The 16,320-nt window shown below is 28.6% G+C and overlaps 1 protein-coding gene across 5 annotated transcripts in view; it reads left to right on the forward strand.

The window, feature by feature from the left end:
- Positions 1-202: 202 nt before the first annotated feature.
- LOC112694186 (ankyrin repeat domain-containing protein SOWAHB) overlaps positions 203-16,320 on the forward strand; it is a 101,129-nt gene continuing 85,011 nt past the window's right edge. For 3 of the 5 annotated variants that reach the window (XM_025569580.1, XM_025569582.1, XM_025569583.1), the window contains exons 1-7: positions 361-487; positions 554-618; positions 677-885; positions 947-1,112; positions 1,288-1,422; positions 10,159-10,194; positions 10,258-10,359. In XM_025569580.1, coding sequence (XP_025425365.1) covers positions 361-487; positions 554-618; positions 677-885; positions 947-1,112; positions 1,288-1,422; positions 10,159-10,194; positions 10,258-10,359 — 840 coding nt within the window. Of the gene's footprint in view, positions 488-553; positions 619-676; positions 886-946; positions 1,113-1,287; positions 1,423-10,158; positions 10,195-10,257; positions 10,360-16,320 lie in introns of all 5 variants that reach the window. The other 2 variants (XM_025569579.1, XM_025569581.1) reach the window with 2 other exon arrangements.

Here is a 16,320-nt window from a genome sequence, read left to right on the forward strand (position 1 = left end):
TAAAGTCACCCTTATATACGGTCCTGGTAATGTCCTTTATAATATAAATTGAAATATTACGCAAAACTATCGAAAGAATGAATTCGGAGCACATAATGAGAACCACTGTAACTGATAGTGCAATGTCCGTTACGGCGTTCATACCGAACCAAGGAATAATCACAACAGGTTGATAACGTTTTAAGCCTTATCGTTATCAATGTTGTTGTTTTGAATATTTATAGTTCGATATTGAATACGTATAACATTTTATTTTGAAGTTATTTTTTTCTCCGTGTGTCAAGAACGTGCCTTTTTTTTGTCTTGATTTTTAACCCCGATTTTCGATCGGAATACAGTTTGTCAAGTGATATTGTGAGCATGGCCGTTCCGAACGACTTGAGTTTGGAATCTGTTCGTGATTTCATGATTATGAACGGTGGTAAAGTTACTAATCATGACCTAGTGACTCATTTTAAATATTTTCTTACGAATCCACAAAATCGAGGTAAGTTTTATAGCAATGTTGGGCGTTAAAATACTTCGGAAATTAATGCATTTTGGTATTTCGTAGCTGAAGCTAGACATCAGTTTAAAGAGATTGTCAACACTGTCGCTACAGTTATCCGCGGAGAAGATGTAATTTATTACAATAGGCTTTTTGTTTTACATTTAAATAATTGTTTCTAACTTTTAGGGAGAAAAATATTTAATGCTTAAACGTCGTTTTCGAGTGGCTGGTTGTGTCGGTTTGTCGTTAGAACCATCTATGAGTTCAGCTTCTTCACTTACGTCTCTAACCTCATATCCCGGTTTATCTGCTGTCCATCATTCATTATCACAAGACTCTCTTATTGATCCACCTAGATTTCAACAAAGATCACCAATGGTTTCACCATCAGCTAGGTATTAAAGTATTATTTAAATAATGTTGAATGTTATTTAAATAATCAATTCTATTTTATAGACAACCACCACCTTATAGACCACCACCTTCTCCAATTGTATCACCTAACGATTGTTCACCGACTAAAGAGGCTGCACCTCCTGTGCCTCCTAGACGTAGAAGTTCTGAGAAAATAAGATTGATTGAATCAAATGAAAATGTCATAATTAACTTTAAGGACAACTATGTAAGAAAAATGTATTTGTATTATTATTTTGCAATTTATACAGTTCCTTTTTCTTTTTTTTTTTTTGGTTAAAAGTATAACTGCTGGATGGTTTTGCTTATTTTTTTAATAACTATGTGTTTTGCTTTTTTCATTATTATTTTGTGTTTTGCTATTGCACGTACATAATGAATAGAAAGAAAATGATCAACCTCAACAGCCTCAGATAAGTGTGAAAGATCGTACACAAAAGTTCAACCGGATAGCATCTGAAAATGCTTTACAGTTAGCTAGTCAACAGCCGTCACCAAATAAAAAAAAAATTGATAAGGTAATTTACAAAATTATATTTATTAATTTATTTGCTTTATGTTTTTACATTTATAACACTAGTGCGGTGTATAATTGTTATTTTATAAGTATTAAGTACTTTATATTCATTTCATTATCTATTTAGAAAGGTAATATTTAAATTATACTTCATCATTGAATTATATCTGTTATGATTAGATAAAAGATTTTTAATTTTTTGAACATTTTATAGTATAGTAAATATATGATAGGTATGCTTAAAAAAAGTTCAATTTTTATAGTTTTGAAAACAGTTATAAGGTTATTTAAACAATCATACTAAATAATAAGCGATTACTTTGAATTATGCATTTAATAGAGATAATCAGATCTATGTTAAGGTTCCTGGTTGTATAATCTTATTTAAGTTGGTTGTGGTGCAAAGTTTGTTAATGTAAGAAAATTATAATAATTAATAATGGACAGTATTTATTATTTAGGTAACAATTTAATTTTGATCTCAGTTGATGTTCTTTAACTTAATAACTTTTATAAAAAAAAAAAACTTATTTTCAATATTATAAATGAAATAATGATCATTCATTTTGGACTTACAGGTAAGTTAAACAATTTTTAATATGGTTTTTGGGTTTTGTGTTTGAAATATATAGGTATTGATAAATGTGTTATTGTATGTATATTACATAACATAGTTATGTACAATTTATTCCTATGTAAATATTCATTATAAAGGTACCTAGTAAAATGTTTTTAACAATTTAAAGCTTTGTATTTACATACATTTTTCCACATATTCCTTTAATTCTTAAAAGTTCTACAATTTCTATTAAGTTAAGCGTTATTTTTCAGTGCATATTTTATAAATTATGGGGAAGTTAATAAATTAATCTACTATCTTTTTTTTATCAATTTTATTATTCAAATTAAAGCGATAAATATTTATAAAATGTATTCACGATTATTAATTCATATTTAAAACATTTGGCAATTTGTACATTTTGATTTTTGTAGCTCTTAAAAACTTTATTTCAAAGTTTATTTAACATTACTTAAATTTAAAATTTGAAAAATTATTATATGGTCATTTGCTAATCTAAAATTATAGAGTGAGAAATTGAGCATTTTTATTATTTTACCCCTTAAAATGGTAAATCTTCATGGAACATCTTGTATATATTTATTGGACTATTTTATGCTATTCATTTTTTTGACCGATAAGATTGAAGTATTGGTTATTTCATAGTTGGTATCTCGGATCAAGAAAATTTGACATATGACTAATAAAATGCAGTGCCCCTTTATAAGTGGTAGTTATATAATTATATAATTATATATAGACATATATAATTATATAATTATATATAATTCATAAATAGATCATGACTTTTTATATTCTTCTTAAAATTAAAAGCGCCCTTATACCAACAACATCTGGGACAAACATATGAACTTACCTTCCCCTTCCTAGATCAGCATTGTTCATCGTTAGATAGCTATCCCATGAGAAATTAATTTTTTTTTATATTAAGTTTGTTATTATTTAATCTTAATTTGTATAAATACTCTTTGGACCTTATTGCACATATGACTGTATAAATGGTTTTATCAGAAATTAGCAGTGAAATATAATTAAATTTTACGGTATATGTTGTTTATTTGTACAGTAAAATATTTATATCTACAAAAGTTGGTTTAATTGACTATATTTTAATTTTTCAATTTATAATTTTTAAAATTGAATGATGGAATGTTTAAAATTCATGATTTAAAACCATTAAAAATCCCTATTTTTATGTAATATTATTAAATAATTAAACGAAGAAAAAAGATTTATTATCATTATTATATATTATTTATCATTAAAACGTATACATTGCTCTTTGCACTAAACCAATTTTTTTTAAAAATTAGATGTTCTCTGTAAAAATATATGATATAAAATAATAAAAATGATACAATATAGTTAGTATGATATGGTATATTGATACTTATGATACATGGTTGTTATTCACTTATTAGCAATCGAATAAATTATAATTTTATGTAGGTTTTAAAAAAAAAAAAAATTATTATACTCTTGCTATTAACTGTTGATGTTGCACCCGATATGAATTTATTTACCATTATTTGAATGATTCTTATTTTAAATATATCATATTATGTGTTTATTAAATCGAAGGAAAACGTATACTGCATTGGTACTTAAAATTCAACATTCGATTAATAGTGTTACAAATCGTACTCGGTTTGAATAACGTAAATAAATGGTTGCTTTTAAACATTCGGTCGAGTTAGTAGTAGTCCTGGGTATTAATTACAACCGGGTACATTATTTATTTATTGTTTTCTACGACTGTACATTAGATTTTAGATATTTTCGTCTTAGCGTCGCGTCGGTCGTGTGTATGACAAATTAATATTCGTCTTGGATATTTGCCAACCGTTGTACGTCTATTAGGCTTGAATTTCTATGCGATCATCCGTCTTATTTCCAAGTGTATACGCTGCGTGTGTACGGACACGAAAACATCGTCGCAATAATGGTCGACTAAAATTCTCTGCATCCGTATAACTATGCGTACGTAATGCTCTCATTAAAAACGAAACGGTTTCCTTTCCGTGTGCGCAGGGTCGGTTAAAAGAAATAAGTAAAAAAAAATCCTATATCGTATTCATATACCGTGGTACGGTGTATGAAATCGGTGCGAGCCAGCTGGGTGGGCAGAGCAATGAGCTATAAATCAGCCGAGCCAAACCGTACGAAACATACCCCAGCGCGCGCGCCCATAAGTTGTGCTGCCACTCTTCGGAGTTGCGCGCGCGGGAGGACGCGAGCACCGCTGCGCGCGTACATATTCCGTCCGGTGCACACGAGCGCTACGTCGGCGATGCACTTGAACGTTTGCAACCGTATTGTTGTTCATAATTGCGCGCGCGTAACGTTGAACAAATCGCGACGGAAGAGATTTTCCATTCGAAAGCGATTCTTGCGCCCATCAATATTATTATTGCTTTTGTTATTAGTAAATCCATCGCAATTATCGTTATCGAACAGCTACAGCGAGCTTTTCGGTGTTAACATTTTCCGTATCACCGCGCGCGCCGTTGCCACTGCACGCCGTCGGTCGGTGACACGTTATGGCGAAGTCCACTCCCAACATTCGGTTTATATAATTTATCAGGGCAAGGGCCTCAGCCGCGGTTATTTATAGTTCACGTCACGGCCACCTAGAGCGGATAATTTTAATTAATTAAATACACCGTGGGACTTAATGAACTCGATCGAAATTCGGGTCGGTAGGGGGACAGTGGTAGAGAAAAGTGTAACATTCATTAGTATATAGCACACCCCCACACCATAATCGTTGACATACACAATATATACGTATACGTATATATATATTTTTTCACTGAAATGCAAAAAAAAAGCCCATAGTAATCATTAAAACATGTATTCCCGAGCACACCTATATGCAGTGTATATTTTTTCAGCATGTTAAGTTTTATATTCACGTACGTAACTGGCTTTGAATACAAATGCTCTTCATAATCAACAGTCGCGTGCATTAATTTTGACTAATAAATTACATTTAACCAATAAATAACAGTTAAACGAAATTAAAAAAAAATATATATATATACACACAATAAAACATGAACATTGAATTATTATTATTTATAATGAAATTGTATGTCTATGTTATATGTAACGCTGGTTATGGATATATTAGGTTGCCTTTATTTAGAAAAATGTATTTTATAGTACACTAGTTTATTGAATCATTAAAGACATTTAGTCTAAAAAATTAACCATTTTAAAAATTCTCCTAAATTCAGTAACAAGAAGTATGTACTCGCTTTGATTTTGTGTGTATTTGATACCTATTTCGTTTTAATTTCCCTTTATATTTTGGATTTATTTTCCTGTATGTTTGATCACACAGCGAAATTATTTTTTACTGTTTTAATTGTAATAACATTAAAATATATACTCATTTATATTACATACTTATTAAATCTTTAGATATCTATACATAACTTATTATAAATATTTAATTGGTTGTAAATAAACAACATTTATGAGACATAGTTAAACGTTTGCGGTTCATTGATACGTCATAATGATTTAATAATTAACATTTTGATAATTATATCGTTTATTTTTTACATCTAGTTGTACAACAGTAGTTGTCACGTAGCTTACTTTCAAATAAAAATAAGATTTTCATTATTAACATTTTTGATGTGTTAACAAATAGTCTAATTTCATTTCTCTATATTGACAGAAGAAATATAATATTTTATTTTTATTGTTTCTAAAAAAAAAAAAAAAATCAATTTATAAAAACAACAATCAAGAATAAAAAAAATACCAGGCATTTTATACGGATATAATTTTTTTATTAATAAACTGCAGTTTAATTAGTTGGTAAGTTTATGTATTACTATTCGTTATATTTAAGGAGGTCTTAAAATGAAAAATAAAATAATAAGTAAATTATATATTAGATTAATAACGTAAGACTTGAATCAACTATAATATCATATGCTTAGATTTTTTTTCATGCCTATTTTTTTGCAAATTATTCAATTAGAGTTGTAAAAAAATAATAAATAATTATATTTTCTATATTAAATATAATTAATTAAGATAGAAAAAAGTTTGGAATTTCAAATTACGGGTTTTCAAACATTTTAAAATATTTAAAAAATTGCTCTCACATTTTAATCGGAACAGGACAGTGTATATTGTTATGACATTATGACAATCAAATAATTAACTTAATATAGATACCAACGAATTTCAGCTTATTGATTTACATTCTTGATTATATTTTAAATTTTTAAAAAAAAAGTATCGTAAACTTTTTAATAAAAAATTTAATTTAAATTTGTATTTTATTTAAATAATTAAATAGTATATTACTATACCTAAGTAAAATATCATTTTAAAATTATTATTTTTTTTAATATTATGTTAATAGTAAGAACGTAGTTGTTGATATAATATGAAATAGATATTTTCATGTTCATATGTATCTATTGGCACATTTAATTAGACAAATTACATTAGAAAAAATAAAAGCACTTAATACTTTGATTTCATGTTATTCTAAAAAAATATTCCCACAATCCACCGAAGAGCATTTATTTGCTTACACAATTCATAGTGAAAAATGCTGTTTCTAATATAAAAAAAAAAAAATTGTTTGAGTATAATGTTTATAGCTTTTTTGTTAAATTATAACTTTCCTTCGTATATTTTGTTTATTTTCTCTGCAATTAGAGAACATCTATGTAATAACTATCATCAAAGTGCATCTTCAGGCAGTAGTTGAATAACAAATTTTCTATCAACATATTATTATATTTATTATATTACATTATAATTGTATTCAATCATATGGCTTTGTTGTTTTGAATTATTATATAATAGCTAATATTGGTAGCATATCAAACGACATCAATCAATTTAAATAACTTATAATTATAAACGCCCGGGGATGTATTTCATTGATCAGTAAATGATAAAATTAAAATATTATTGATATTTAACGTCATATAAATAGTAGAAGAGAAATACTGAAACATTTGTTGTTATATCACAAAAAATTTCTTTGAAAAATTGGCAAACATACAAGAACATTTAATTTCAATAACTTAAGTATGAAAGTATACGTAGTTTGTTGGGTAAAAAATATTTAACTGATTTTGACAGATTTTTACTAAATTAAAAATAAACAATTTAGTTATTTCGTATAAATTATCAAAATATATAGTTTATGGCCAAGATTTATGTAATTTTTAAAAACATTTGACATTAAACTACCGAATAGTTTTTGGACCATATTGCACGTGATTTACGGTCTTTAGCAATTATTTCACTCGAGAAACGTGTATCTTTTAAATTACCTCTTTCCCCTCTCCTATTTTTAGGTGTTGCGGTAATAAATTACGTCCTGACATTGTTTATATAACAATGGATAAAATCAACAGTAAAAATCTTGTTGCAGCAAATTCAGATCGAAGCCTTATTTCAATATCAATTTAGTTTATCAATTGGATTACGGTTGAGTTTTACTGATTTTGCTTACAAGGTGTTTTGAAACGCAGAATATCAATTCGTCATAGTGTTACCATTGTGCGTGTTTTATTGGCTGTGTGAAACCTTACGATATATTGATTCCATCAATATTGCACTAGGGGATTATTTGGGTGACGGATATAAAATTCAGATAATTTGTGCAATGTGCACATAAAGAAACCTTTTAAAATAATAGAAGCCAAACATTTTTTAGCATCTCCGACAGGGTAATTTAATTTTTAAGAAAAATATTTCCATAAATTTAATGTAAGTTTTTCATCTTTTCAATATTATTATCTTACAAAACTATTCGTGTGTTTGTAAAATAAATTACATTTTTCCATAATCAAAATTGCATTAAATTTAGTTTTAAAAACATAAATTGTGAACGCTTATTGTGTATTAATATAATGCCTCACTGAAAATCATAGAACGATTGAATGTAATATATTTGTTCAATCTGAAAAGTGACTCCTTAATATGAGCTTTAATAATGGCTATTAAGTTAAGCTCAGTTATTATGGTTTATTGCCTACTTTTACCTTGACTAACATTACTTCTAAAAATAGTAATGACAGAATAATTATTAAATCTTGCAATCTTGTATCAAAGAAAAATATTTATTGATGTATTTACAGTACTTAATTTTTATTCTAAGTAAAAAAAAAATGTAATAATTTTTAGACTCGTAGAATAACGATATAATTAGTTATTGGAATATATATTATATATGTATCATTATTTTTTTTCGTAAAATATTTTAGTATTTACTAAAAAAGATAATCAACATGATAATAGCTATGCCGAGATAATTAGAACTATTTATCAGATATTTTATTATTTAATTACATCTACCTATTGTAATAGTTTATTATTCAATATGTGATTCAAAGTATATTGTTTGTATACCATTATATTTTTTCTACTCAGTTAATTTATAAATCATGAAAACTGTATTATGTTTACCGGTATCTGTATAATAAATAATAATGCCATTGTTGAAATCCAGCAACTCTAGAGCTTTTGAGTGAATAAAGGATAACATTTCCTCTATTGTTTATTATCATCGAAACCGAACATTTCTTTGTTAATTTAACTTGTATATCTTGTTTTTTATTACTATTATTTTAAAGAAACATTATATTAAAATAAAGTTCTGTCTTAAATTTATAAGTTGATATACCAACCTAAGACTAAATTGAAATTAAATCATTATCAAATTTAATTGTCCATAATATATTATGTATTTACTTTTATTTATTCTATAAACCATTATAAAGATTTACATTTATTAGGGTACATTTATAGTTAACTTTACATAGTGACATTTTGAATTTGTTATAAATATATGATTTGATATTGGTATTAACTGTATCGATAAAATATTACTGGACTGTGTGATTTACATTCTGAAAAAATAATATATTAATTTTTTTTTTTTAACTAAAAGTTTTCATAAGCTTAACCATCTCGTATATACAATTCAGTAGAAAACAAATGCTCGGTTTAATAAAATATTATTTATTACACAGTTACTCAGATTTTAATTTTTAATAAATAAGAACTTTTTGTTTATTAGCTTCAAATAAATGTAGTTTTCAAAACATACATCCACAAATAGCTGTTATTTGCAGTTCTATCATTTCACTTTCAGCTCTTTCCCTATTTTTTCAGTATGATAATTATATTATTGTTAATATAATATTTTTATTTTTTTTTTTACTTATAATCCCTAACTGATGTTTTATAATAATAAAGTTACTAACGAGAAATGGCCTCTGGGGGAAAATATGGGAGAAAAACCGCCACTTACCGTGCGGTTTCGAGTGCAGGGCGGAAATCTAATGATCCGCGGCAACAAGTTGCCCGGCGGTAGCGACTGTTGCCGCGTGTCCGCACGTCGCCCGAAGACATAAGTTTTCAATATTTTTCTCCCCTAGATACACGTGCATTGTACACGTGTCCATTAGTTTTTGCGACCCTTCAATCATCAATTCTTAGAAATTTGTTACGGTTTACAATGATAAAATTTTTTCTCGTCACCGATCATAATGTGTTATAATTAATAATAATATTAAGTATTACCGACAGCGTCTGATACAGTAGTATTTTCGTTGTATTTTATTCGCCGTGCGTATAGAATATGCATTTTGCAAGCGTAGACATGCGTTTATAATATTAAAAGTTATAAAAAAACAAAAGTAGGTACTCGAATCTACAATTGTGAATAATTGAGCTGATTCACTTTATAAAAGTATGCCTGTATTGCCTTATGTATTTATTCAAAATCTGTCTATTTCCCGTATATAATATATGGAGAAAAAATAGCACCATAAATCTCCGAGTCGTCGCGTCCCTCGAAGATTAATAGAGTGACAACAGAAAGAGGTCTTGAAAATTCTCTCCCTATTAAAGTAATTAATAACGAGCGGCCAGAAAAGGAGGGTTTAAAATATAAACGGGAGGAATGGGGCAAATAGCCAAACATTCGATGTGTATATACATCTATGTGTCAAAATTGTTATCGAGGTCATATAAACGCAATGATTTACAAAACCATGCGAATTAATTTAATTGCTGACTAATGTTTTTGGATTTACAAACTGCTAATTTGACCGTTCCTACTTTTTACCAATGTAATTTAAAAATTTATATTTTTTTTTTTTACAGAACGATAAAGACGAAGACACCATTTCTATGACTTCGGTAAGTATACTGCAGAAACATTAGTGTGATAATTTTTTCTTAAATTAATCATTTTTTTTACAGTTAGATCCCAAGACCAAAGAATGGGTAATCAAGTCGGCTCAGTGTGACTATCAAGCTTTGGCGAAAATGGCTTCTGAAAATCCTCGAATTGCGAAATTCAAGGTAAGGCAGTTTTTATAATTTATTGCGGTATCTTCATAAATAGGAGAACAATTAAATTAATTTCAATTTAAATTAGGGATATGGTTTTATTATATTATTTTGTATTTTAATCCACATGATTTGGATTTCAATCATAAATTATTCTATATTTTGTTAGTTCAAAATTCTATTGACAATTTTATATTTTACATAAAACACATAAATACACATTTTTACTATTTACGTGTTTCTATAAATGTAAGTATTAAGATATAAATGTTCATAGAAAAAGTAAATTTCAGTTACTTATACGATTTTTACGATTGCTAATGTTAATATTAAGTACGCATGTTTATGGAAGTTTACCACCAATAGATACTACCAATCTAGGTACTTTAATCTTATACTTTTAAAGATGCTTATTTAGCACTGAAGTGAGTTTATAATAACGTATGATTGTTATCGCAAAACTCTATTGTTTTTTATGATATTATTGATAAAAGAACAATGGGATAGTGATAATAAGATAACGACTGATCATTATAACGAATTCTTAAGTTTCAATCCATATTTATTTTATTCCATTATGTACTGCATATAATGTAATGAATATATTACATATTACGTGTGTCTAAACATTTTACTGTTCACACTTGATAGATTTTTAATTTAAATAATACTCCAAAGATAGTAAGACAATAGTTTTTTTTTAATAGCATCCATATTTATAAATTATTACATCATATTTTAACATTTAAATCATTATAATTATGCAAATGTAATAATTTTTCTTTCTTCTTTGTCATAAAATTGTATATGATTTTAGTTAGGTTTTTATATCAGTACATAATTTTTACCATGTATTAGATTCATACCTTCTTCATGTCGTTTGAAATATAGTCTAGAAAATATGGAATTCAATAAAATGTAATTGGATTTTTTACAATCCAATGTGCTATACATACTCAGGTTTATTTAATCTAGATATTATCATTCTATTGTTGTATGACAGTTAGATTTATTTAAAATTAGATCAATTTATTTTGGATTAGAGTTATAAGTATAAAAGGATTTCTGATACCAATTATAGTTAAAATCTAACACTGTAGCTTATGTTGAACATAAAAAAAAAAATGTTCTTTATTAACATAGGTATTTTCAGTAAATATGATAGTATAAAACATTATATATCACTAGAGATATAATAAATATGTATCGTTTATCCGCGATCATTTGTTTTACTTTTTTTTTTCAAAAAAAAATTTGCTGTTGGTATAAGAACTTTTAGACTTTGACAATAGCAAATAGGATTATGGGAATTTCGTTTCGACTGGGGTTGCGTCGGTATTTCTTTTCGCACTTTACCTTAGAATGTCCGATCATCGGATTATGAAGGGTCCGAAAAAAACTTGTTCTGGATGGATATATATATATACAAGCTATGAATATACATAGTGTATATAATATGCATATATAGCACGCAACAAATTTTATAATCAAAACTGTTGGTTTTGAATATGCAAATCCCGAAATGTAAATTGATCCTGACGGCTGTAACCTCGTTCCTCTTTGTGGGACTGATAAACACACACACACTTATTCTAATACTATCGCTAACTCTAACACTAAACCAACACATACATACTCACTCGTTGTAATTAAATCATCCCGAGGACACGGGATTCTGTGGTGTGGCGAAAACAGTGTTGGAAAGGAGGAAGAGGAATTGTCCCCTGCGATTAAAATGCCGGACCCGGGGATATTTTAATTAATGTCCGAGCCTGAAAACCGGAGGACCTGTGCCAAAAGGCGGGAATCTCTTGCCAACCGCCGCAAAACAAGTCTGTTGTCGTCCCTCCGACTAGAATATACAATACCAACCACCCCTCGCCTTGTATCTATGTGTACGTATATATATATATACATACTTATGTATACACAAACACACACATGCAGACAGACGTGTATTGCTGTACCCGTGTGGCCAATGTACTGTCGAATAATACCGACGGGTGGTTTGCGTGTATAATAATATTATTTGGCCTCGGGGATGCCTCCGGGACGTACATGGGTCTCAATTAATTCCGCCGCCGTTGCTGGACATGGTTTTCCCGAACGCCAACCATCATCACCACCTCCCGTCCTGCAGCGTCCCTTTCAAACAAACGCATCGATCCCATTGATTTTCGCGATAAACCATACACGCCTCCTTCTTCGTTTCGTCCGTTGTTCGTGTATTTCGGTGGTCCAATTAGCCCATGCCGCTGCACAATAACGTGTATGTACAATTAACTTTCATATAATGAATTGGTAAATAGTCTTTACTCATATATGAATGTGTACGACCATATATGTTGTACATTATTATACTGTGTGGTCTAGCGGTTCGCATGTTAAAACGTTTTTGAAACTCTACATCTGACGTAACAAAATTAAGGGAAACAAGGGTTAACGTGGTGTTAATTTAAACACAAATCTTGATTAACACTTCCTGTTTTGATTTATAACGTTTTACGGAAATCGTTTGTATTATCTACTTTTTGTGTACATTGTGTAAACGTATTATTTTACGTAAATTATAACGCTGCAAATCCACGAGAAATAAAGAATTCCAACAGTAATATCAACCTGTGTTAAACGACTGTTTGATTTTTCCTCCGAAGATAGTAATATTTATATCTACTGAAATGTCTTATCATTTTTTGTTTTACGTACATCGTTTATTTATAATTTTTCAAATACTATAATGTGATTCAGTGGTGCCTACGTAGGGTATTAAGTAGCAAAATTGCATGGCTTTCACGTGAGTCCCAGGTCCTATCTACATTTGGGGGGCTTTCTCTGGAGCAATGGATTTGCAATATTTTATTATTTATATAAAGGAAAAAAGAAAAATCGTGAAGTATTATATATTAGTAAATTATGTCGTCTGGAAAAAAAATTATTTAAGTTAAATTAATATAAATGTAGACCAAAATTAATTTGAAGTGCCTATAATTATAACTGCACTGGTTCATGAAAAGCTTTTGGGCACCACTGATGTAATTGATCATACTATTATGAAACTATATAAGCTGCATATTGTTGTATGTTGTTTACCGTTGAAAATTATTTTAAATATAATTGAAACATTTATAAGTTATAATTGTTATTTTAAGTTTACATGTACTGATATTACTTATTTAAGAAAAATTATGTTAAAACCATAAAAAATAATTTTTTTTCTAGAAAGCTTATGGACTTTTTTTTTGAATAAAAAAACATAATAATAAACTAAATACTTTATAAATTATGGAAAATTTTATTACAGCAATATTTAAAATTATATTATTATTTTCGATGGATGAACTTTAAAATTTGTCACATAACATTTTTATTAATTTTATTTAAATTGACAAAAATAAACGCTAAGAAAAAAGTAAGTGTAAGACAAAGAATGAAATTCGTATTACTGATTATGCAATTTATGAAAAAAACAAATACCAAGAGTTAAAAAAAATGAGTCGTGAAAGAAGCATGGGAAATTGTAATTTGCGTTTAAGTAATCTAAAGAATGATTACTCGAAGAAGAAGTGTGACATTAAAAAATACATTATTTCACTTTAAAATATATTTTTAATATTAACTGTTGACCAACAATCAAAATAGATATTTAAATATTTAACTGTCTATAAAAAATATTATGTATAAATATTTTATGAGTATTAATAATGAATTATACTCAATAAATAATTGTCTTACTTAGTAACTTCGTTATTTAATCTGTTTAATTTCAGTTTCTAACTGCGACAAACTATTCATATCTATCCGTATTTATAATAATGACTTATTATAATAGTACTGTTGATTGCCGTTTTGAAATAGTACTGTGTACGTACTACATAGCTAACCAGAATATTTTATTTGTTTAAAAATTCCAAATTATCGCTAGTCATTTGGGGTTTTTATTATATCGTAAATTATTAAGGATTTTGGTCGAATCAAACACTTGGTTGATTATATATGACAAATAATTCATTTTAAGTTTCTAGAATTTCTTATTTGTTGGCTATGTATATTTTTATTGCTAAAAATCTGGAAAATATAATTTTTTATTTATATATCTATAGTAATTAAAAATGATTACGATCTCATAGGTACCTGTATTATTTTGACATTCATTTTTCGAATGAATTTTTAATCATAAAATAATTTTCATCTTGAGTAGGCAATTTTGTTTTACATGGTAATAAAATAAAAGTTATAACATTAAATTCATTGTATTATCGGCTTATTTTTCTTCCTGATGATATTAAGTATAATAGCGGCCAATAATTAACATAACGATGCAATACTAAAAATATATTACGATTAGTTGGTATGTTTTATCTTAAAGAACTCATCTTTCACTTTATTACATAATTTAATCTCTAATCATTTTATTTAGTTGTTTAATATTAAATTAATCTGAGTTATTTGTAATGAATCGAATTAATGTATTTTTAATAATAAACTGAATTACGAAACAGCTAAAATGTTAATATCATATAATTATTTTTAAACTTATATATGAGTAATATATATTACAAAAATATAAAATAAAAATATACAGTATCTATAGGTTATAACCAATAGCAATCATATGGTGCTCAGCTAAAGTAGCTATTTCAAATATTTTTCATTAACGCATATAAACTTTTTCTGTGTATTTGTTAGTCGCTGGAGATTGAAAGATGAATAGACGATTATATGATTGACTTAAAATAATGTGATTCTCATAGATTGAGGGGTTGATCCTTAACAGGGGTTATTTATGATGGGGTCGCCAATAGAGGGGTTGTGTTCAAATATAATAAGTGTTTATAATTATTTCTCGTGCAATATGTTATGTTTCGATTTTAATGCCCATTTTTAGTATTTGAGGTAATCATATTATTCCAATATTTTTTATTTACTAATAAGATTATATTGATACATTTAGTTTTTTTTTTTAAATTTCAATTTAAAATAAGAATTTTTTTGTTCACATAATTTATTATTATTAGCCATATTTATGTTGTATTAAAAACCATGGCAGTATATAATGGAATTAGATCCCCAGTAATTAATCTCGGCAAGAAATACACAAAGTAAAACGGGACTTGTACTACAGTATCAGTCTGTCAATTCGGCATTAAAAGACTAATAGAGAGATGTCGAGCTTAAAAACAACGCTCGCGAAACAAATCGTTGTGGATTATGGTAATTCGATAATCGAAACAACTTAGTTAATTTTCGGGTCATCGTGGTGAGCCCCTTATAACCGTAAAAAAAAAAAAATGTAGATTCATTTAACGATCGGCAAACCGTTGTTCATTCGGACTCCTAATGGCAACACGTCGTATACGGTTGGCTTTCAAATACTAGTCCATTATTTCAGTGGCCGTACGCGTTTCTGACACCCTTCAAACTTCAATATTATCACTGGCTCGAGACCGGCGTGATATCATAGCAGCAGCAGTAGTAGTGCAGAGTGTATGTTTACGTGTATGTACGTCTATATATATATATATACTCATGGTTTAAGCGCGTGCCGGTGATATATTATTATGGTCCTCGGGGAGAGGCTGTCACAAAGCGAATAGGCGGGTCATAGTGCGATCCGTCTTCTCCGGCGAACCCTTTTAATCCGCAGCCGCTCTCTTCCACTTCGCCCTTCGCGGGACCTTTGTTTTACACCGAGTCTGCATCTGTTGTCGTGTCGTATTGTGCGCGAGCGTGCAGAGCACTGTGCGGCGTACGTCGACTACTGCGGCTGCCGCTATTGCCTGCAAATAAATTGGTTGAGCGGAGAAACCGCCAATTTATGGTTTTTCGGAAACACACCCATCCCGCTGTATTTCCTCTTCACCCGCGCCCTTCGTCGAGAATACACCACCGTTGACCCCCTCCCCCCTGGAACGGTTCCGGAGAAGAGTGAGTGAGACGGAACGGGAGAGGCGTTAACCGGAGCCCTTATTTTTC

This window comes from Sipha flava, unplaced genomic scaffold, assembly GCF_003268045.1.
Source record: "Sipha flava isolate LNK unplaced genomic scaffold, YSA_version1 124_pilon_pilon, whole genome shotgun sequence".
Taxonomy (NCBI): Eukaryota; Metazoa; Arthropoda; class Insecta; order Hemiptera; family Aphididae; genus Sipha; species Sipha flava.